The sequence below is a fragment of the Prinia subflava genome, chromosome 17, assembly GCF_021018805.1.
Source record: "Prinia subflava isolate CZ2003 ecotype Zambia chromosome 17, Cam_Psub_1.2, whole genome shotgun sequence".
Taxonomy (NCBI): domain Eukaryota; kingdom Metazoa; phylum Chordata; class Aves; order Passeriformes; family Cisticolidae; genus Prinia; species Prinia subflava.
Window position 1 is genome coordinate 2,969,231 of NC_086263.1, and position 23,556 is coordinate 2,992,786.

The 23,556-nt window shown below is 51.8% G+C and overlaps 4 protein-coding genes across 5 annotated transcripts in view; 1 reads left to right on the forward strand and 3 right to left on the reverse strand.

Annotated features, from left to right (window-relative positions):
• Window positions 1-5,882: 5,882 nt before the first annotated feature.
• LOC134559530 (hemoglobin subunit alpha-A) lies at window positions 5,883-6,721 on the reverse strand. Its single transcript, XM_063414366.1, has 3 exons — window positions 6,562-6,721; window positions 6,212-6,416; window positions 5,883-6,110 (listed from the first exon to the last, which is right to left on the reverse strand). The coding sequence occupies exons 1-3, from the start codon at window positions 6,654-6,656 to the stop codon at window positions 5,982-5,984; spliced, it is 429 nt and encodes a 142-aa protein (XP_063270436.1). The 5' UTR covers window positions 6,657-6,721; the 3' UTR covers window positions 5,883-5,981.
• A 2,551-nt stretch (window positions 6,722-9,272) lies between these two features.
• Window positions 9,273-10,209, reverse strand: LOC134559552 (hemoglobin subunit alpha-D). The gene is made up of 3 exons (XM_063414420.1): window positions 10,051-10,209; window positions 9,734-9,938; window positions 9,273-9,451 (listed from the first exon to the last, which is right to left on the reverse strand). The coding sequence occupies exons 1-3, from the start codon at window positions 10,140-10,142 to the stop codon at window positions 9,323-9,325; spliced, it is 426 nt and encodes a 141-aa protein (XP_063270490.1). The 5' UTR covers window positions 10,143-10,209; the 3' UTR covers window positions 9,273-9,322.
• Window positions 10,210-12,539: 2,330 nt separating this feature from the next.
• Window positions 12,540-14,464, reverse strand: LOC134559612 (hemoglobin subunit pi). The gene is made up of 3 exons (XM_063414532.1): window positions 14,370-14,464; window positions 13,249-13,453; window positions 12,540-12,704 (listed from the first exon to the last, which is right to left on the reverse strand). The coding sequence occupies exons 1-3, from the start codon at window positions 14,462-14,464 to the stop codon at window positions 12,576-12,578; spliced, it is 429 nt and encodes a 142-aa protein (XP_063270602.1). The 3' UTR covers window positions 12,540-12,575.
• Window positions 14,465-19,795: 5,331 nt separating this feature from the next.
• NPRL3 (NPR3 like, GATOR1 complex subunit) overlaps window positions 19,796-23,556 on the forward strand; it is a 41,320-nt gene continuing 37,559 nt past the window's right edge. The window contains exons 1-2 of one of the 2 annotated variants that reach the window (XM_063414823.1): window positions 19,796-19,966; window positions 21,457-21,526. In XM_063414823.1, coding sequence (XP_063270893.1) covers window positions 19,849-19,966; window positions 21,457-21,526 — 188 coding nt within the window. In that variant the 5' untranslated portion in view covers window positions 19,796-19,848. The remainder of the gene's footprint in view (window positions 19,967-21,456; window positions 21,527-23,556) is intronic. The other variant, XM_063414824.1, reaches the window with a different exon arrangement.

Consider the following 23,556-nt stretch of genomic DNA (forward strand, 5'->3'; position numbering starts at 1 on the left):
GTGACTGTCTGGGCTGCTCCTTTTCCCTTTGGCTGAGCAGCCCTGCAGCCTCAGAAGGGCTGAGTTTGGCCCAGGGAGGGTCTCCTGGCTGCAGAGCTGGAGCTAGAGAAGCTGAAGCTTCCTCCACTTGCACAGACAGTCCTGCAGGTGGATCACAGACCCTCAGCCAGGCAGAAGATGCACTTGCAGTGGCATCTGCCTCACCCTGTGTGACATCAAGAACCCCCAGGATTCAGAAAACCACGTGGGGTTTCTGTCTGTGCTGAAGGCTGGGGGACCATGGCCCTGCTGGGGCCAGAGTTCTGTCTGAGTCAGTGACAGTCTGAATGTGGTGTCGGTGTCCCTGTGTCGGTGTCCCTGTGTCAGTGTCCCCGTGTCGGTGTCCCTGTGATGGCCAGGGCTGACCACTTCTGCCTCTTGCTCTTTGGTCCCTGAGCCCTGAGCGCAGCCCTTCATCAGGAAATCAGACAAAAGAGGAATACCCTGTTCTGCAGGCTGTGTTTCCTACAGTGCTCCAAACAGGCCTGTGGAGAAGTCTGGATTATATACTGGAAGTATCGCTCTTTGAGGCAATAACCTGGAAAAATAAATAATGGTGGCCTGTGCAAATTGGATTTATGGAGCTTTAACAGTGCTGACCCATGAATTTTGATAAATACATTTCTACTATTAATAAAGCACTGAGCTGCTCAACTATTGAGGGATGTCTAAAAGCTTTCTGGATGAGCAGCTGCAATGTACATTTTGCTGCATTGCTTTCCATAAATCCATAGCTGGGATCCTCCTGGCCATGTGCAGAAGTCTCTGGAGAGCACAGAGCTGGCACAGTCTGCTCCCCTATCTCTGTTTGATCCTAGGGCAAGGAGTAAAAAAGTGGCACTGACTGGAAAACTCTCTGTTTTAACTATCTTCAGCTAGATCTTCATTGAATTGTGTCCACCTTGCAGCTTGACTTGAAGTCACTGTGACAGGGGAAGGAAGAGTATGATGAAGAACTGTACCTCAGGATTAGGGACCAAAATTCTGCTGTTAGAGTTGCACAGTTTTAGCTTTTGACAGAAAAGTCAGATGATGCTCCATCACTGCAGGAGACTGCTGAAAGGATATTTGATGTACTCTGTGGAACTTTGCTATGTGCAGCTCTCAGTGTTACTCACAAATGGAAAAACAGAAGGTCAATCCTTTCAATGTAGATAAAAAGGGTGGCCTGGATAAGGAAATATGATCTAAAACAGAGGAGGCTGAACTTAAACTGGCGATTACAGCTCAGGAAGAAGATGCTGGAGTCCTCACTGATGGTTTGCCAAAATTGTAGCCTTGATGTGCAGGAAAAAACAAAACAAAAAATGGTGATGTCATCAGGAAGGGCTTGGGCTTGCAAAATAACAAAGAGAGCATCTCCTGCCTGTTGTGTAACAGCTTGGTGCACCCACATCTGTGCAGGTCTGGCCTCTGATCATTGAATCCTGTAATCATGGAATAATTTGGGTTGAAAGGGATTTTTAAAGGTTGTCTAGTTCATCTCCTCTGCCATGGGCAGGGGTGGCTTCCACTAGGTCAGGTTGCTCAGAGCCCCATCCAACCTGGTCTTGAAAGTTTCCAGGGATGGGGCATCCCAGCCTCTCTGAGTAACCCATGCAAATGTTTTACCACCTCCATGGTGAAGATTTTTAGATTATATCTAATTCTCTAGATTATGTCTAATCTGAATCAAACCTCTTCATTGGAAACCATCACCCCTTGTCCTATCACAACTGGGCATCTTAGGATGTAAGAACATTGTGGACTTAGAGCCCTGACCAGGGTAGCTGAGGTCAAGGGGATGGGGTAGCTGCAATACGAGGAGGTTCTGGGGATTTTTCTCTGGAGAAGGGGGAGCAAAACATGCCATCCCTACAAAATCATAAAGGGAACGTGGACCTGGTGCCTGACAAGGGTTAAAGTCCATCAATCGGTCTGGTAGATTGATTTCAAATGCATAAAAAGGACTTTATTTGGAGCAGGTGGGAGAATGAACTTCTGGAACTCACCGCCACAGGGGGTTGTGGAAACAAATAGGATCAGCAGGTTTATAAAAGGTAGAGCAAAGTCATGAGCAGCAGCAGGTTAACAGACAGATGCTGAAGGCAACAGGCAGGAATGCAGCCTCTGGAATTGCTATTACTGCTTGTGTGGGAGCTGGAGGAACACAACCAAGCTGTGCCCTCCCCAGATGGCATCTCCTGCTGTTGAAAAATACAGAAAAACAACACAGGGAGAGAGGAAGCACTGATGTCACCAGCAGAGCACTGCCTATCATCTCAGCCAAGCAAAATCAGATCTCCCAGGTGGTTGCTGTGTGGTAGGAAGACAGAGCAACCAGCAGGAAGAAGGATTTTGCATTTCTATTCAATTTCCATCTTTGTACTGAAAATCTAATCAATGCTCATTTTCTGTCTTCTACCACTTTTCCTTTTTCCATTGGCAGAACAGCCAGTGGAGGAGGTGGGAGGATTCCAAAAAGTTTGAATTAAAGTGTATTTTAATCATTCCTTATTTTCAGACTGCTTGCCTGAAAAAAAATCCCCTTCACCTCAAAAACTGAGGGAAGCCACCTCCAAACATCCAAAGTCTCTGGGAAAAGAGGGAGGGGGATGCGGTCACAGAAAGGAAACCATTGTGTCTCTTATCATTAGCAGGGTAAAAGGAGGAAACCAAGGAACTACAAACCAGTCAGCTTCAAGTAAAAAAAATAAACAGTGGGGCTTTTAATCAAAGAAAGAGATGAGTAATAATCATGGCCATTGCCAAGAATGAATCCTTTCAGATGAATCTGTTTTCCTTCCGTGACAGATTCCAGTTCTTTGTTTACCATTATTATTTACTGTTCTGTCATCAATAACTTGTGTTTTACTGGAGAATGTCCTTATTAAGGTCTCAGATGTTCCTGAGCTGGAGGTGCTGCAAGCATTGGCTTAAAATTCAAAAGGACACAGACAAAACAGGGAGATCATTTCAGCAGGGGAAATCTGACATTTAGGAAAGGATGGCTGTCCAAACACACAGCAAAGAAGCAGAGGACCTATTGGCTACACCACTCGTGGGTTACACTATGGCCATATTGAATTCCAATATGGGATGTATAAACAAGAACAGTTTGTAAAATACACAATGCTTTCCCTCCTCATTCCAGCAAGAGGATCTGTCAACTCTCCTAAGATCAGCTTCCAGTGAGGAATTAATTCTCTATCTTCCCACTGCTTGTTTGCTAGGTCCCCCTTGCTGCTGGGAAGAGAGAAAATTCATAAAGAATTCCTGTTAAACTCCCCTAGGATCTCCTCCAGAAGTATGTGTTTCTGTGTCCCTTTCCAGGACTCACTCTCTAGGGACATGACTATCTAGCCAACATAATAAGTTAGAATCCAGCCTATCTGGACAACGCTGTTTGCAGCTCCTCAAGACACTGGTGAAAGTCCTGTGATCGGGTAAGTAATTACCATCAAGCTTATTTCCTAATTTAATTCCTCCTTCAATAAAAATGAGCTCTGAGATGCCACTTGCCTTGGTGACACCACAGAACAGGACACTGTGGTGTTCTGGGGTATCTTTGAACCCCAGGTGTTTTGTCCATCAAGAATAAATGAGAGCTGAGAAAGTCCTGCACAGAGTGGAGACATCAGAACAGGCATGACCTGGAGATATTCATCTCCTTTCTTCTGCTGAAGCTGCCTGGTGTGATTTGACTTCCTGAGTGCTGCCATGGCCTGGATCAGGGGGGTTTCTGTCCAAATCCACCTCCTCAGAGTCACTGGGGCTGTTGCAGGCTGCTGTGGCAATGCAGAAGATGCCTCCAACTCTCTCCTCAGCACTGGAGCTGCAGCAGTGCCAGCTGCAGAACCAGCCCGGGCCAGCAGCGGGGCCAGTGTTTGACCTGCTGTGCTCCAGAGCAGGGCTGCTGTGGGGCTGGTGGCTCCCAAGGCAGCCGGGCAGGGATGCCAGCTCAGGGAGTGCCAGGCTGAGCCCAGCGTGTCTGTGGGGCAGGTTCTGTCCCGGGTCACACACAGCCACGGCCACCAAGGGCTGCCCAGCGAAGGGAGCCCTGTGCCGTGAGCCGGGGGGCACGGGGGGCTCGGGGAGGGTCTGCACCCCCCTCCTGGCACCGGCGTCCCCAAAGCTCTCGGGATCCGCGGCTGGCTGGCAGCCCTGGAGCAGCAGCCCCGCCTGTCCCAGCCCTCGCACCCTCCGCCCGGCCCCGATAAAGCACCACGGCCTGAGGTCCCCATCTTGTGGCAGCAGGGACACACGGCTGGGACAGCACAGGCTCGGCGGTGCTGCGGCCAGGCAGAGCGCTGGCAAAGTGCTGCAGGGGCAGGACACTGCCACTGCCACCCGACGTGTCCTGCCCGAGGTCACAGCACGGCTTGGGAGCAGTCAGAAGCTAAAGCGAGTTGGGAACAGCTTTCACCCCTCACATACACGTTGTCCCCAATTGCTCTTCCACCTTGTCTCATGTGCCCACTGTGCTTGGGACCATGAGGGCCCTTAGTGGCTGGGTTTGCAGGAGTCCAAGTCCATCCTGGATTTGATGCTGGCTCTTCCCAATGCTTTCCACACCAGCTCACACCTCCTTGCACACCTGTGTGCCCTGAGTTCCCACCGTATCCAGATTCTCCACAAGATCCCCAGGAAGCTGTGCCTACAGCTCTGCCTGGGTGATGTTCCTGGCTGGAGAAGTGGAACCTGCTCCAACACCTGCTCTATACAAAGGCAGATCAGACTGGCCAGTGATGCCCTGGCTGGCTTTCTCCTCCCTTCCTCAGTGTGCCTAGGAACAGTGGGCACGTGGGGTCACGACGCCTGTGGTGCTTTGCAGAATAGACCCTGAAGGGTCTCCTTTTCTCTTTGGCATTATTGGAGTTTCTCCTGTCTCCGTGCATTCTCTGACAGTGCCTGGAGGCCATGGGACTAGGGAAGAGTCCATCCTTGCCAGTGCCAAGGATCAAAGGAACCTGTGGCAACCTTGCCTGGCTTTGTGAGCCACCCTGGGTTTTCCCTGAACCTCCCCCCCCCTGCACTAAGGACCTCCCAGCCCTTACTCAGCACCTGGCAGGTTGCAGCCTCCTGGGACTATCTGTTGCCCAGTCTCCCACCACACCCACAGCTGGAGGAGAGCCCACACTTTCCTTTATCAGCGTCCCACCACGGCCACCCTGCTGCGGGCTGCGATAAGGGCTGGGGAGTGCAGACACCAGCACAACTCCTGGGCTCCTTTTTGTGCCCTGACACTGCCCCACACTGCTGGACCTGGAGCTGAGCCCCATCCGGTCCCCTTGCAGGACCCCAGCACAGTGACACCCCAGCAATGGGCCATTAAGTGGAGACAGAAGAAGCCTTACACCACTGCACAGCCCTGTGTGCTGGGTGTGCAAAGAAAGATGTCCTGGCACAGGGAGATCCTCAGGCTGTTCTCACTCTGCCACCAAGCAGAAGGTCACAGGTGCCAGGAGCCCCTGTACTCCTGTGTCTCCTGCAAATATTTCCAGGAGGAGATGCCCTCCAACATTGTCCAGAACAAGGGTGCATGGGGCTCATGGTGCAAGAGGAGATCCCAGCACAGAATTATGGTGGGACAGCCTGGGGCTGCAGGGAGCCCTAGGTCTTCCATGAGTCTCTCCTCTCCCGCTGGTGCCTAGGAATGCTCTGGTCCCAGAGCCCCGTGGCAGCAAAGCAGTGTCTGCCTGCTGGACACCATCCCCCAGACACTGCCACCTCTCAGCGACAGCAAAACCAGACCCCATTTCCCCTGTGTACCCACCTGGTGGGGAGACCTGCAGTTCAGACCCCCAGAGCACATCCCTCCCGCTCCCTTCCCACAGGCAGCACACAGAGCACGACACCAGGGCTGCAGCACAAAGGCAAGAGATTTTATTTCAGAACATTTGACTGCTGCTTGTCGGGGGGCTGGTGGTGTGTTGGCTCCAGCTCTGGCCACGGTACACGTCTTAGCGGTACTTGGCAGTCAGCACAGTGCCCACGGCGCACAGGAACTTGTCCAGGGAAGCGTGGACCTCTGGGGTCAGGAGAGCGGGGTTGTGGCAGGCCACCACCACCAGGAAGCACTGGCCCAGCAGCTGAAAGGCAAAACGATGTGGTGAGCAAGGGAATGAGGGAAGGGGGGAGCCAAGGGGTGCAGGAGGGAGGCTGGGCTGGTCACTCCTTCCCAGACACTCACTTTGAAGTTGACAGGGTCCACGCGGAGTTTTTGGGCGTGGAGGTCGCTGAGCTTGGAGAGGGCACCAGCAATGTCATCGATGTGGTTGGCAGCTTCCACCAGTGCGGCCGCCACCTTCTTGCCGTGACCCTTGACCTGAGCTGAGCCCTTTGCTAGGTCGAAGTGGGGGAAGTAGGTCTTGGTCTGGGGGTAGGCGGCGAACATCCTGGAGAACAGAGGAGTCCAGAGACAGGTGAGACAGGCACGGGGTGGCAAAGGACAGAGGGCTGCGGGTGGGGAGAAGAGGGGGCAGGTGCGAGGGGGTCGAGGCTGGAGAGCAGGGAGGGTCACGCCGGGGACAGCCGCGGTACCTCTCCAGGGCCTCAGCGCCATATTCCTCGGCCTGGCCGCCGATTTTGCCGAAAGCGGCCTTGACGTTGGACTTGTCGGCGGCGGACAGCACCATGATGTCACCTCCCAGTCGGCAGCCCCAGCACGGGTGTCCCCGCCGGCCGCCGCCGCCCTTATATGCAGTGCTGGGGCTCCGCCCGCCCCGGTCCCGGCCCGGGGGTGCTGGAGCCCGGCCAGGCGGGGCCGCCGCCCGTCCGCCCCCGCCCCGCTCCGCCCGGGCACCGGCACCGGCACCGCGGGGTGCGCTCGGCGTTACGGTCAGGGCTTGTTCCAGAGCGGGTCGGTGGGCTCTGCCCCACGGACTCATGCTGACATGACAGCAGGGTTAGGCTGAAGGTTAGGCTTGTGGTTAGGATGAGGTTTAGGTGTAGTGCCTGCGCTGGCATGGGTTGTCGTTAGGGTCTGTACTGGCACAGGAGCCCATGTGTGTCCCCTGGCATGGGGTGGGACACTGGGTGGGTGCTCTGGCACAGCCTGGGTGGGTTCTGGCCAGGTGTTGGACAGCAGCGTCTGTGCCCCACAGCCCCGTGTGCACCTGCATGGACAGACTGACCACCTAAGAACCTGCACATATCCCTGGAGTTCCCCAGGACACACTGCCCCTACACCCACTGCCAGCTGACACCTACGCGTCCTTGCACGCTCTGTCCCTACAGAGCCCTCTGCCCTCCAACGCGGTCCCTGTGCACAACTGCCCCACTGCCCTCCCTGCTCCTGCTCCTCAGGACAGCCCCCAGCAGTGTACCCCACCCCACAGAATGTACCCCATCCCCCAGAATGTACCCCCCCAGCAGTGTACCCCACCCCACAGCAGTGTACCCCACCCCACAGCAGTGTACCCCACCCCACAGCAGTGTACCCTACCCCACAGAATGTACCTCATCCCCCAGAATGTACCCCCCCAGCAGTGTACCCCACCCCACAGCAGTGTACCCCACCCCACAGAATGTACCCCACCCCACAGCAGTGTACCCCACCCCACAGAATGTACCCCACCCCACAGCAGTGTACCCCACCCCACAGCAGTGTACCCCACCCCACAGCAGTGTACCCTACCCCACAGAATGTACCCCACCCACAGCAGTGTACCCCTCCCCACAGCAGTGTACCCCACCCCACAGAATGTACCTCACCCCACAGCTGTGTACCCCACAGCAGTATACTCCACCCCACGGCATGTGCCCTCCTCAGCCCCGTTCCTTGAACCACGGCCATGTCTGTTTGCTCACAGAGCCCCCCATCTCCAGCCCCAGCCCCTCTCCTGCGCTGGCCCCGGTACTGTGGGGCGCTGGGGGACCCTGAATTCTGGGCATGGAGGGCACCGGGCAGAGCCACAGGATCAGCGCTGGGCACTGCTGCAAGCGCTTTGGGAAAACACGAGGGGCCACAGCGGTCTGTGGTGAGCCCTGCGTGCTCCAAACGATGAGATGAAGATGAGGAATGTAACAAGGGCAAGGAAGATGAGGGTGGTGAGGAAGACAGGGAGGGTGAGGGGGCTTGCAGAGCTCTCAGTGGTTTCGGCAGGTGGCGCAGACCAGCAGTGACAGTTCACACCCGTGTTTCCTCCGTGGCTGAGGTTCTTATCGTTTGTGTTTGGGGGAGATTAGCTGGGTCTGGCACCACTTGAGAGTGGGGAGGGAGGGCCAGGGGGGGCTGATGTTCTGGGAAGCAGCAGCAGGGCAGTGTCTGCTGCATGTGTGTGCATGGGGGGAGCTGCCAAGGCAGCAGAGCCCTTCAAACTGGTGGCTCAAAAACAAATGGGTGTAAATGCACATGAACACACTGGGATGTGGATGGGATGTGTTTGAGGGTGGAGCATGGGCGCTGTAGGTTCATCTGCAGGAGCGGGGGCTGCCGTGGTCAGGGACTGCCAGGCCTGTTTGTGACCAGGCAGGGTCCCTGCATGCCCCACCTGCCCCCTGCCTGCACCTGGACACTCAGGCACCTGCAGGATCGCATCTCCTCCCTCTCGTGTCACAGCACAGAGCAAACCCAGGGCTAGTTTGGTATCTCATAGCCCACCACCTGTGATCACTGATTTCTTTATAAATTCAGGCTCCAAAGTCCTGAAACCAGTGTCCCTATACTGGACTGCAGATTTGCCCATCCCATTCCTACTCTGCCCAGGTCCCAGGGGAAGAGCAGACACCTGGGGCAGGTGTGGAGGTTCTTCCCTGGCAGCTGACTGGGATTTGTGCCTCAGGAGCTCGAGTCCCAGAACAGTCTTGGTGTTAAATGATCTGTGGTGGATTCTTTTCACTCCATGAATTCTCAGATTGCCTCTGGAGTTCATGCAAGCACTTAGCTCCCTCAGCACTCCTGATAAAGTCCTAAAAAGCCATCTTGATAGATGGAGACAGGCAGGATTTATCCTACAGCCCCATAACCCCCCAGGAATCCCTCAAGGGAGTGCAAGGATCACATTTGTCTTGGCGCAGCCTTTGGCCTGCTCCCTGGATGGAATGCAGGCACAGCTTCATTCCCTGGGTCCTGCTGTCAGCTTCATCCTGTGCTGGGGAGGGTTGGAAGCAAGCAGGGCCCTGGGGGCACTGGGCTGGTGCTGCCCTTCCTGTGGCACATCTGTCACACTGGAACCCCCTCCCTCCAGCAGGGACACTGCCACACTCCAGCCCACCCCAGCCCCCGGCCCCAGCACAAACAGACGCGTTGCTGCAGCAAAAGAGTCTTTTTTATTGATGGTACACAGGCACGGCTGACAGCTCATCTGTACTTCTCGGCCAGCACGCTGGCCACGGCCGACATGAACTTGTCGACGGCAGAGTGCACCTCGGGGGTGTACTCCTTCCCCAGGCGGGTAGCCAGCACCACCTGCAAGCACTGCGCCAGGAACTGCAAGGAAAAACGGGGCTTAGCACTGCCACTACAGCCCCCATGTCCCCATCCCAGTCCCTGTCCCACACCCCCTGTCCCACACCCCTGCACCCCATCCTCTGCTCCCCACTCTGATCCCCCTCCCCCATCCCCTGACCTCGATCTGCTGGCTCCCATCCTCATCTCTGTCCCCCATTCCCAGTCCCTCAGTCTCCATTCCCCATCCCCTGTTCCCTGTCCCCCCATTCTGGTCCCTGTCCCCAAACTCTGTCCCCGTTCCCACCCCCGTCCCCCGCCTGCCTTGAAGTTGACGGGGTCCACACGCAGGTTGTAGGCGTGCAGGTTGCTGAGCTCAGACAGAGCCTGGCTGAGGTTGTCTATGTTCTTGATGGCAGTGCCCAGGGCAGCCACCACTTTCTTGCCATGGCCACGGATCTGGTCAGAGCCTGGTGACAGGTCGAAGTGGGGGAAGTAGGTCTTGGTTGGGGGGTAGGAGTGGAACATCCTGGAGGAGTGGGACAGTCAGTGGTGCTGAACCCAGCCAGACCCACCCCACCGGCCCCTCCATGGGGCTCCCACCCCCTCGCCCCCTCTCCCATGCAGTCCCCAGGCCTTACCTCCACAGGGCCTCGGCGCCGATCTCCTCCTCGGCGCCACCCAGCTTCCCCCAGATCTGCTGGATCAGCTTCTTGTCCTCGGCGGTCAGCATGGTGGCGGCTGGAAGAGTGGGCAGGAGTTGGTGGCAGCCGCAGCCAAGGGGACGCCTCTTATAGCCGCTGGCACCTCCACCCAGCCTTATCTTATCACACTGAGGGGCGAGGGGATGGCCGGGCCCTGGGAGCGGCTGCAGCACTGCCTTGGGGGGCCCCGGATGCCTCGGAGGGAGCCCTGCCCTAAGGAGGCCCCTGGGGGGCCCAGCTGCCTGTCCTGCCCCACTGCACCAGCCTCACACCAGACTGGGGCAGGGGGCAACACCTTACCAGGCTGCTCCATGGACAGCAGCAGCCCCAGGCATGTCCCATGGGTGTCACAGCCCTGTCCACCCTGGCTGGCATGTCCTCAAACTTCCTGTTGTGATCCATCATTCCCCACAGATGGACCAGGGTCCTCCTTGGCTCTGAGGGTCTTGAGGTAGGTCCTACAAAGTCCCCCATGTCCCCTCCAGACTTTGGCACATCCAGCCCCTCTCTGCCCCAAGAGCCCCATGGCCTCTGAGTGGGAGCCATGGACAGACCTTCCCAGAGGAACCCAGGCAGGGAACAACCTCCTTTTTGGGTTCATGGTCTTCCCAAAGTCCATCCTGTGATACCTGTCAGTCCTGGACTCCTTTCCTTCTTCCCATACCAATGTGTGCTCCTGCCTCTCCCCATAAATGCTAGGAGATCCTGCAGGGCACATGGTGGCTGGTCAAACACAGAGTTGTAGAATAATAGAATTATTAATGTTGGCAAAAGTGTCAAGGATCATTGAGTCCAACCATTCTCCCAGCACTGCCAAGGCCAACACTAAACCAGGTCCCCAGGAGCCACATCTGTTAAATGCCTTCAGGAACAGGGACTCCACCACTGCCCTGGACAGCCTGTGCTAGTGCCTGACAATGCTTTCAGTGAAGAAATTTTTCCTAATATCCAACCTAAGCCTCTCCTGGCACAACTTCCTCTGACTCTCACATCCTTCTCTCAGCCTCTGCAGGAAGGAGTTGGTGCAAACACGGGGTAAGGGACACAGCTGATGCTGCCCTAGCATGTAAATCATGGATTTAAACCTCCAGGTTACCTGACATCCATGGATGCAGAATGCTTTAAAAGCTGCTGTGGTGACATGTTTAGAGCTATTTTGTGGCCTGACAGCTTCCACATCACCTTTCTCCCCATTGTCCAAACACAGTCCCTAAATTCCATGGATGAGATGAGGACTGCCACTTGCAGTGCTGGCTCAGGCTGGCCATCAGAGCAGGCTGAAGGCTTTGCCCACACTGTTTCATGCCAGGAGTCTCTGAGACAGGAGCTGACATGGTGCTGTGCTTCAGGTTTTTGGCCAAACTGGCCCCGGTAACAGGCTGATGTTCCAGATTTTGTTGAGCAGCATTTGCACAGCATCAAGGCTGTCTCTGCTTCTCACTCTGCCCCCACCCAGGGAATAGATTTTGAGGTGCTGGGAGAGGACACAGCCAGGCAGATAGGCCCAGCTAATCAAGAGGTTTCTCATACCATATGACACTATGCTCAGCAATCAAAGGGGAAAGAAGGGATTTGAGGAAGTTTTGGGGGTTATCCATGGTTTTTGCTCATGAACTGGCTGAACATCAGCCTACCCATGGGATGTGGTGAGGGACTGCCTTTGCATCCCCTGTTTTCTTTTCTTCCCTGTGCTTCCACTTAGTCTTCACTTACTAAACAATTACTTCTGTTTGTTTGTTTGATCTTGACCCCCAATTTTCCTTGCTTTTATCTTCCTTTGCCCTTCACCTGATCCCATTGTGGGGGGAAGTGAGTGGGCAGCTGGGGTGCAGTGGCTGCACGGTGGGGTTAACCCACAGAAGAAACACATCAGATACCACACCCATACCCCATGGAAAGAGGCACAAGAGGACAATGCTCTGCATTGCAATGCAGGTTCCCAACAGGCTGGGATGGGTTTTGGATAGGTCAAGCAAAAAGCCTGGGTCTATTCAATGTCCTAGCAGGGTAAAAGACTCATTGCTGGTCAGCCTGGAAGCAGACTGTGGTGGATATACCTTGGTGAGCAGCTGCAGTCCCAGGGCTCCAACCCCTTCTGGGCTTCTGCTCAATGCTATGTTGCTCCCACTGAATGTTATGTTATCCCCACTGAATCAGCACATGAATTAAATGAGTTCATTAGTATATGAATTAGTACATGAGTTTATAAAGTTTAGTATTTCCCCCTCCATATTGTGTAGACATTTCAGAACAGCCCTGCCTGAACAGTCAGGTGTGGGCAGAACACATCGAAATGAAAGCACAGAGACCATAGCTCACATTTGAATTATTTATTGGGTTTTACAGATGACTGAGCCCCTGCAGAGGGGATTTAAAGAGCTGCCCAGGTAGGGATGATACCCCAGAGCCTGGCAGCAGGGCTGGGCTGTAGATGGGCCCCCTGCACCCTCTGCTGAGGTCATTTATCTGTACTTCTCTGTCAGAAAAGAGGAAACACTGGACAGGAACTTGTCCCACGCAGCATGAACTTCTGGGGTGAAGTCACTGGGATAGTGGGCAGCCACGGAGCACAGGATACAGTGGGAAAGCAGCTGTAAAGGGAAAGCAGCATGAAATCCATCACAATGAGTACCAGGTATCAGTGCAGGGGTCTGCAAAGGACCTTGGGCCCAGTGTGCTCGGGGATGACAACTGCTTGTCCCAACCAGACAGTGCTGCTGCCTGAGATGGGAGTGCAGAAGCATGGTTGTCTTTTGTAAAGGGAAAAGGCACTGCTTCATCCCTCTCCCTCTTCCATGTGCCCCTTCCTCCCCCAAGTGCAACAAAGTGGTACTGTTTATAATTTATTAAAACTTTGTTCAAGACAGGTGATGTGGCTTGATGTGTGAGGCAGATTCACGAATCACAGCAAAAACAGCAGATTCAAGTCTGTCTAAGACAAACCACCACAGGAGCCCCCTGAGTAGTTCTTTGCCTGTACTGGACCAGAACTTCCATTAAAAGACCCAGTGTCATGTTAAAAATCATATGAGAAGCAGGCTGTGCAGGGATCAAGCTGCCATTAGCACACATGACCTGTGGTCTCTGATTTTGTGGTGGCAGTTTCCACCCCTGAAAGCCTCTGTGCTCACTCACCTTGAAGTTCACGGGGTCCACCCTGAGGATGTAAGCATGCAGCTCGCTGAGCTTGGCCAGAGCCCCTCGGATGTTATCAATGTGCTTCACAGCTTCCCCAATGGCACTCATCACCTTGGAGCCATGGCCACGGAGCTGAGCTGAGCCTTGGCTCAGATCAAAGTGAGGGAAGTAGGTTTTTGTCTGGGGGTAGCTGAGGAAAAGCCTGGAGGAGAACATGAGGAAGAGGGTCAGCAGTAGAAGTGGTATGAGGTGGTAAAACCTCAGAACAAGTGCAGTGTAAACCTTCTGCAGCACATGCACATTAGACAGCAGGTTTATCTGTATGTACTAGAGAAGAATTAAGTGTTAAAAAAGATTTAAAACTTAATGTAGTTTTGGGTTTGGTTTTGTCTGGTCTTGTTTTTAATAAATAAAGCCCCAACTTGTCACCAAATTTTCTGTATTATATGATAACCAAGTTTCCAGGACCTTCAAACTAAAATGAACAAACCAGAGTTGATATGAATGGTACTCCAAATCCTGAAAGGAGGATCACAATATTTTATACTGAGCATTTAAATCACTTTGAATAACATAAGAATTTCTGACAATTTCCAGACCCTTTTATGCCAGCTTGCTTAATTGTTATGGACTTTGAATTACTGTGCCATGCTTCATACACTTGTTTCCTAACAGTTTGTTACTTACCAACTGGAACAATGAAACCTGAGCATCCAGTGAATTTAGTGGACAGCTATTCTCTTAATGCATAAAAATTGTAAGAGAAAGTGCATCACTTGTACAATAAACCACTTTAAGTTTATCCCCGAACAGGGATAATGGTGTTTAGGACACTGAGTATGAATGACTTTGAATTTCTCACCAGTGCTTCTGGCTATGAATTCTTCTATATGGCTATAAGGAGAAAAATACCCCTATTAAATTGTCTTTAAAAACCACAGTTTACTGCTAGATTGTGAAGCATTTAGTAGCACGGATATAACTCCTGAAGATTGCATATCCAACAGCACAACTCTTCATCAAGAGTCCCTGGTCCCAGCCTGCTCTCACTCCCCCAAGTTCTACATGAGATGCATCCCAATGGCAAAGCCCTCTTTGGAGGCCTGCTGAGGCCTTACCTCTCCAGTGATTCTGCCCCAATGGCATCACATTTGGGGGCCACCTTGGCCCACACGGTGGCCACGGCGGCTTTCTCGGCTTGGGTCAGCGTCATGGTGCAGGAGGTGCTGGCTCTGTCCCCTTGCAGTGACGGCTGGGAGCAGGTTTGGGCTCACCACCCTGGCAGCCCGGGTTATAAAGGGGAAGGGGGGAGCAGACCTTGGTGCCTGTCCACACTCATTGGTCACTCCAGAGGCCACTCATGGAGTGGGGGACGCTTATCTCCTGAGAAACAATGGCCACTGTGGCCAGGGTCTGCACACTGCCCTCCTGGCCTGCCCGCCTTATCAGCTTCTTGCTTCTTAACCTGACAGCTGTGTGGTCCAAAGAAATTGTCTGGACACGTATTGATACATGAGCAGAGAGATAATGCTGCAAAATTCCATTGATGAAGCATTAGGACACGTCTTTAAGCTGAGGAGCATGTGGACTCCAGCATGGTAAGGAGCCTGGAGAGAATCTGGTTTCTTCCCTTGATTCACAGATGTGAACACAAGACTTTGTCCCTTTCTGACCCAGCCACTTCCAGCATATGTGGCTGCATTATGTGCTATATTTCACATAAAATGCTTTATAGATAGTGGTAGGGAAAGGTTGGGAGATCTGTAGTGTAGTTCAGAGGAGAAACAAAATCCTGATTTTTTAAGAGTAAGTGCAGATTTTGCCATTTGCTTCAGCACTTCACTTTGCCAGCCTCTTGCAAAGATTTAGGGACTCACTTTACAATTACTCACCACTTTACAATTGCTGCCTGTAGCAGTACTGGTAGTAAGGATGACTTTGGATATAGGAATAGAGTTTGTGAAATTGAATAAAGGTGCTAGAAAAAAGTGTGTGTGTGAGAAAGTTCAGTCAGATTTCTTTTTTGTAATCCTCAGACTGCACACCTTTGATTTCTAACTGCATGAACTTACTATTAATTGCCCCCTGCACTGTAAAATAGCCCTTAGCACTCCAGTTAGTGCTGGCTGTGTTGTGCTATGTGCTGCACATGCACAGGAGCTCCTGGTCCCACAACAGATAGTTGGTACCATCAGGGCACGGGCCCTGGATGGGTGAAGGACCAAACAAGCAAAATGAAGACCAGCACAGGTCTGTAATCACAGATAAGTGGGCAAAGTGTCAAAGAAATACCCTACTGGAGATGGTTGCTGCAGAACCTCTGGGAGTAAATATCCTGCCAGCACATAAAGCAGAGGTAAATCTCTTTGCTATGCTGATAAACTACAGCAGCCTCAGACATCACCACTGAGAGCTGGCAGCTGTGCACAGAGCACTGGCTGGCACAATCAGAGGGGCCAGATAATGTTCTCTGCCCCAGCAGCCCTGCACACTTGTGTGGAGGAGGTTGGTGTGGTGGTTCCCATAGAAAAACCAGCCAGAGATGTGTTTTCATGTGACAGCAGCATTGTGCACTGCCACAGAGGGTGTTCCCTAGCCATGGTCATCCTGCCAAAGGGAAAGCTCTTCTAGGGATCTAATGATCCTTGGGTGGTGCATGGATTGGGGCATGTCCAGCCTGTGGATACCTGTACCAAGCACAGGTGTCACACAGGAGTGTGCACTGGCCTTGGAGGCCCTCAGGAGCCACAGGGAGCTGGGCTGTGCTGCTGCAGAGGTGCTGGGTTTGAGGTGGCACCCTCGTGTGTGTGTGTATGGCAGGGATCTCTTCTGTGCTGTCACATGGGGATGTGACCTCTCTGGGTCTCTTCTCTCTGGGTAGACTCCAGAGCCTGCAGGAGTTGATCCATACACCACAAAGAGACACCACTTTCCCGGGGCTGTGCCTCTGCCTCTGCATCCTGGGCTCAGGTGGGAATGAACCAGTGGTAGGGTCAGAACCAGGGATGGGGTCAGACAGCAACTTCAGTGTCCTCTGGTGTCCCCACTTTGCTGGGGCAAGTGGCACTTGCAGAAGAGCTCTGATTCACCCCTTGTACTCTGCACTGGGCTCTAATTTAAGCTTCTTTGCATGCCATCTGTCACACAAATTAGAATAAACCTTGGGCTTTCCCAAAAGGCAGGCACAAAGCACTTGGGGCCTCTGAGTCTGCAAGCCTGTCTGGGTTTGGGGATCTTGAATTATCACCCCCTCTATGGAAGCAAACAACTCCTCTGGGATTAAATTTCAGATTGTGTTCAGTGCCACAGCTCCTCCTCAGTCCTCCTGACCATGGGCTGGGTAACTTTAGGAGGGGATATAAAAGTGGACTCATCTGAGACCCAAGAAGGACAATTGCTTTACCACAGGGAGTATAATCAGAGGGCTCTTTGTATACCTTCCCTCTGATAGTGCCATACAGATCTCCTGAAAACCCAGAGCTCACTCTGGCTGCACAGAGGCAGAGCAGTGCAGTCTCCTGTTCAAAGTGCCACTGACAGCATAGGCAGAGCCAGGGCATGGACAACGTGGTATTCAGTTTATACAACTTAAATGGATGGCAAGCACCAGGAGAAGCTGTTTTCATCATCCCTTGCTACACACGTTTCCAAAACTTGCAGTTTTCCCATAGAAATATTACTTTGAAAATATAGATGGTGTCGTGAAATATCCATTTACATAATGTTTTTGTCTCCTCCCCAAAGTGCTGTTTCTTATGTGATGTGTTGCATGGCAATGCTCCAAGCTCTCCTCAGTGAGAGTGCTTTTAATCAGGGGTTACTCAACCAAGCTGTGACCCAGATAAACACAGGGATAAGGCACAGACCATCAGGATTCCTTCCTGTTCTGTGTAACCTGGGCATTGCTCCTCTGTGACTGCAGCATTAAGATTTGTGTGCACACAGAGTGATGTCTCCACAGGAGGATTCATAGTCACTGAAATCATTATGGAATTTGAATTCCTTTTCTGAGAGTTACTCCTGCACTATCACAAAACCCAGAGCAGCCAAAAGGTGACAGTGTTTTGCTAGAAGGAGGTCATTGCTCACTCAGGATCAGGGCAGTGCTGGGGATTGTTGTGGGAACTCCTCAGGAACAAACCTGGTGGGAGAAGTCTGATCCTCAACACAACATGACGTGAAAAATGACTGTCTCTGGCTTTGCATGAACCTCTCAGATAAATTCCTCATTCTAGTGCTCCAGCTACCCATGGGGTAGTGAGACAAGGGGGTCCTGGCCTCAGGAATGCAAAGAGCTGGACAACATGATCACTGCTGTTCCTATATCCCAGGGCCAGTGGTGAAGACATGTCCTCTGGGAAGCCCCACCAAACCTGCCCTCCTCTCTTGCTGCTGCTTCTCATGATGATCTACAGCTCCACTGCAGAATGTCCACCCTTGGGCAGGCCATGGAATCACCAAATGGGATTTTTTTTTTTTTAATTAATGTAGGTATCTTTTAATCCAAAATCTTTTCCAAAAGCTGGCTACTAGAGTTTCTCATTTTAAACAGCAGAAGCAAGCCACAGACCTATTAGCTAATTGTAAAAGTGGAATTCTAATTTCCAACAGCTCCGATTGTAAATCCAATTGGATGGCATCACTGTGAGATCAGGGATAACTTTCCCCACGATCCTGTATTATCCACAGGAATTGCCATCTCCTCAAGGAGGATGCTGTGGATAAGTGGGCACATGCATCTGTTCCAACTAAAATATTTGAGGCATATTAAATTTTGAAAGTCTATAAAGTAGAGTCTAAATCCTGGCTTTACTCTTTAATTTCCTCCCAGGGCTTGAAGAACTTGCAATCATTGCTTTAAATGACACAGCTAACTACAACTAAATGTCCGAGAGCTGGGAATGACAGATAAGACTATAATTAATTATTTAAGAAAGTAAAATGATATTTTGCAGCAGGCAGACTGAAATTTTAACGTGAGAGTCTAGTGCTGGTGTACAAGGAGTGCTCTGCTGTGATAACACGACTGGTCTTTAATCACCCCAGGACAACTCTCTCTCCCCTCAGCATCGCCTTCTCTTGCTCAATTGTTATCGCTGGCCTCGTGCAGAATGGCTCTGCAGATTACACCCTGCTGGGGCTGCTCATCTCCCTCTTCAGCCACCCACCTCTGCCCCTTGGGGGGCTGCAGAGCAAAACCTAGAGTGGGGATATCTCAGTGTCCAAGCACCTAAGTAATGCAATGAAATACAGAAGTATTTGCATAAAACCTATGGGCATCCTCAAATATAATTGCTGACAACTTCTGATCTCGGTTAAACACAAAAAAATATGAAGGCACCAAGGCTGCTGCCAAGGGAGTAAAGTCACTCTTCCTAATCCAGAGGCAGGCGTAAAAGCACAGGAACCATGAGGCAGGGTGTATCAGAGCTGTGAAGTGAACATGAACAACAAGCCCAAGCCAGCCTTTCCATGAGCACAGAGAGCCCACAGGTCTGACTTCCACAGCTGCACCCCTGCAGGTATCCGGAATCCTTAGGGTTGGAAAAGCCCTCTGCAATCATAGAGTCCAACCATTAAACCAGCACTGCCAAGCCCACCACTAAACCATGTCCCAAAGTGCCGCATCCACCTGTTTTTTGAATACTTCCAGGGATTGTGATTGCACAGCTGCCCTGGGCAGTTCCAGTGTCTGTCCACTCTTTCCATGAGGATGATAACCCGGTGGGGTTCTGGGTGTGGGGGAGATGATGAACCTTGCTGCTCTTTGCTGCCAGCTCTCAGAAAAGTTCTGGAGTTAAAGACTGAACTGGCTGAAAGCCCACAAATGACCCAGAGTGGCCAACTAACAGCATTGGGTAGTCCAGGGTCCAGCAGCCCCTGTGGAGGGATCCAACATGCCCTGTGTGGGTACGGGGCTGAGCTGGGGGTGCTGGGCCGTGCTGGGGGCACTGGCCTGAGCTGGAACTTGCTGCTTGCATGCATGTGAAGCACTGGAATAAACTGGGAGTGTGTGGAGCAGGGAGTGGTGTCTATGGGACATTGGGATTGAGAGAAAGCAAGCGTCAGGAGCTGGTCAGAACTGGAGTCATTGGGCTGTACTGGGAAAGCGGCTGTGTGTGAGGTGCTGGTCTTAACTAGCAATGTGGCTGTGTGGGGGCATGAGATGCTGGCCAGAACTGGGGGCACTTGCCTATATTGGGGATGGACTGCATGTGAGGTGCTGGTCGGAGCTGGAGGCACCGGGCTGTACTGGGGATGGAGCCATGGGATACGAGGTTCTGGTTAGAACTGGGAATACTGGGCTGTGTGTGAGATGCTGGTCAGAGCTGCGGGCATTGCGCTGCACTGGGCACGGGCTGTGGGGCACCGGCGGCCCCGGGCACGGGCGGCCCCGGGCACGGGCGGCCCCGGGCAGCAGCGGCCCCGGGCAGCGGCGGCCCCGGGCAGCAGCGGCCCCGGGCACGGGCGGCCCCACGGGCGGCCTGGCCGCGCTGTCCCCGCCGGGTGCCGGTAGCGCCGGGCGCACCGAGTGCCGGCGGAAGCGGAAGGCGCAGCGGCCGGGCCTTTCCTGCGGGAAGCCCGAGCCGAGCCGGCATGGGCGAGAGCACCAGCCCCATCAGCGTGATCCTGGTGAGCTCGGGCAGCCGCGGCAACAAGCTGCTGTTCCGCTTCCCGTTCCAGCGCGGCGCCGAGCACCCCGCCGCGCAGGACAGTAAGTGCCGACGCCGGGGGCTGCGGCTGCCCCGCGCCCGCAGCAGCCTCCGCCGGGGCCTGGCATCCTCCCGTGGGGGGCTGGTACCCCACACGGACCCCTCACAGCCCCCTCACATCCTTCACACTGTCCATGGGGGCCTGGCACCCCTCACACTGTCTGTGGGTACCCGGCACTCCGCAACCCTCACACTGTCTGTGGGTACCTGTCATCTTTTACACCCCTCACACTGTCTGTGGGTACCTGTCATCCTTTACACCCCTCACACTGTCTGTGAGTACCTGTCATCCCTCACACACACCCCTCACACTGTCTGTGGGTACCTGTCATCTTTTACACCCCTCACACTGTGTGTGGGTACCTGTCATCCTTTACACACCCCTCACACTGTCTGTGGGTACCTGTCATCCCTCACACACACCCCTCACACTGTCTGTGGGTACCTGTCATCCTTTACACACCCCTCACACTGTCTGTGGGTACCTGTCATCCTTTACACACCCCTCACACTCTCTGGGTACTGGCACCCCTCACTCACGCTGTCCCTGAGGACCTGACACCCCTCACAACTCCCCATGGGACTCTGCAGCTCTCAACCCTTGCCCTGCAGGTGCCCTCACTCCCCCAGGTGCCCTGGGGTCCCCTCCCATCCCAATTGAATCCCGTTAGTGCCAGGTGTCATTGTCCACCTGCTGCCTTACTGCTGTCCCCAGGGCAGGTGAATCCCGTGGGTTTCGGGAGCTGCAGGGGAAGGAGGAGGCAGGATGAAAGGGAAGGCACTGATTTAGAAGAAAGGGTTCAATAAACACTATAAGCTTTAATCAGTAATGGGTAGAAATTATGAAACTTTAGTCTGTGGTCTTGAATAGTGTGCTGGGGGAGGTTTAATTTCTCCTGGAAAACAGGACCATGGGATTTCAAATGCCAGCACTGTTTGCATCTCTTACTTAGAGCATGTGATTGGGGACAGTGCCTGTGGCTGGACTGGGACCAGTATCAGGGTGCTGCGGGTGATGAAGCTGTGTGATTTGAGTTGTGTGCTAATGTCTGTGTGTCAGGAGAAGTTTGACTCCCCTGCTTTGGTTGTGAGTCAGTTTAGGATGAGAGAGTCATCTCTAATTCCCTTTCCATTTTTATAGGTAAAATCTGAAAAGTTTTCTTTTTTTGCGGACTGTTTCCCTGCCACGCCCCTCCTGCTTTTTGTTGGTAAAGGATTTCCCTTCCTGTGACTATGGGAGCATTATAATTGTGCCAAAACCTTAGCAATGAGGAGGGAAATAGCATTGGTCAGAATTTTACTTTTTCTTCTGGAATTGCAAACTGTTACTTGTGTTGGTTTCTGTGAATGTTTCACTTTCTCCTCTTCATCCCCTGAAGGATAAAAATTTTCTCCTATTTTTTTGTGTTCTTTTGAGTGAGAATAGAGAAACATACAAACACACATTAAGCAGATTGTTCCTGGGCGAATTTATCTTTATTCTTTGCTTCAGACAAACCAAGGAGTCGATATGCTGTGAATGGCTCTGGTGACACCACAGAAGATCAAGATGGGGACTCCAGGTAGGAGGGGAAATATTTCTTCTGGCCTAACAGGTTGAAATGGAGAGACAGCCTCCTGCTCTCATGCCTCCTAATTCCTGGGCACATCCTCTTGGACTGCATAGAAGACAACTTGGAAAAAAATGCTTTAATATCAAGTTATGAGCAAATTAGTCCTTGTAAAGAGCACTGTCTCATGAGGGAATGCTGCTGATTCTGTTGTTTTATGGGCAAGGTATAGGTCAGCTATTCTGTGCTCATTAGAAAGGCAACGTTACCCTTTCAAAACTAGGAGTATTAATTCTTTGGCAAAATTCCACTTTTCTTTTCCTGCCTACTTCTAACTGGATATATTTTTCAGTTGCCTCAACCTCCTCCCTAGCTGATGTAATGGTCGTATGGACTCGCTGTGCACTAATGAATAACTAATTTTGTTTCTCCAGACAGAGCTGCTGTTGTGTCAGTGGAGTGACACAGTGGCTCAGAAGGAAACTGAGACTTGAAGAGAGTTTTTTAAGTACAGGAAATCAGAGGGTAACAAATGCACTGAAAATAGGTGGTGTGGTGTTCAGCACGTGTGTATGGATGGATGGACCCTCTAATTAGCTTTTGTTGAGCATTTGAAATCTGCTGCATAATTCTTAATTTATCACTACTAGATGCGAGAGAAATCTGTGAGAGAAAAAGTTTTTTTGTCTGTTGGCCCATAGTTCACTTGCAGATCTTTTTTGTGATATGTATTTTAATCTCCAATATTAATAAAAAAGAGGGTGTTGCTACTCTTCTCTTTTATAAGAGTACTAAGGAACTAATCATCACTGCCCTCCCCCCAAAAATGTAAGGTTGTCATTAACTTTATGACAGAGAACAGTTTAGTTGAAATTAAAATCACCCACCTGACTGTAAACATCATCCATTAATTCGGTTTCCATTAAATTTCCAGGACTGGGATCGTACAAAAACACATTTGCTTGAGGTCATTTGTATCTCCTGGCTCTTCTGATGCCTTTGAAACCTTAAAATGCAGCCTTTGGTTGTGTGTCCAGTGAGTGCAGTATCGACAGGGCACAGCTCCAGGGGTGGCAAACCATTTGTATGTCTGGGAAGTGGTGACTGGCATTTCAGACTGGGCTGTGGCTCAGTGCACGTCTGCTGGTTATCCCAGGGGTTTTGTTGGTGGCTGCTCAACCCCCTGGCTCTGGAATTTCCCTACACAGATTAAGAATTAATGATTAAGAATTAAGATTAATGATACCAGCTTCTGTCTGACACTGATTCTTGTTGCCCCTGCTGTTTTGGTAGGTTGGACAAAGCACTTAATGTGTAGCTGTGCCTATTATGTGTTGCCTGTGTTGCTGAATTAGTGTGAGACCATGTGTGGGTACTGCAGTGATGTAGGAAAAGCTTTTATCGTTTCAAATGATGGTCAGGTGAGAACACTGCTGGTGTTTTCCTGAAACAAATTTTTAAATTGAATGTGCTGCCATGTAACCTACACTGAACAAATACTTAGATTGTTTCATTGTAGTGATGTCCAGAACACTGAGCATGAAAATTCATGCTTAATCTCCTGGTCAGGTATTTGTTACTAATAAAGGAATTTTTTTCAGATCTGTCTAAATCTCCTATGCATATAAAGGGGTAGTAGAAGAGCAGCAGCATTTCTGTTGCTCTGAAAGTTTATTTCTTCTAGATGCTGGATATTGGAGTCCAGCACAGGGCTGGTGCTGCTTACATGGCTGGGCATCTGCTTTCTGAAATTCAAAGTCCCTTTCAAAATTGTGTTTGTTTCCAGTTTGATTATTGAAAGCTTTTTCCCAGCAGCAGTGTAATCATCACTCTTAGGTCCCCTGCATCGCACACAACTGATGTAGCAGTTAAATGTGTCCTCTTCAGTGGTACCTGCCAGTAGAAGAACATGCTGATGCTCTTTATATACTGAGTGCTGTTAATTTAAATTAGACAAGGGGAGCTTTGTTGGCAAAGTTTTTATTTTTCACTGACTGATACAGGTGGAAAAAATTGCAAGTTTTAAGTACACAGATGCTTCT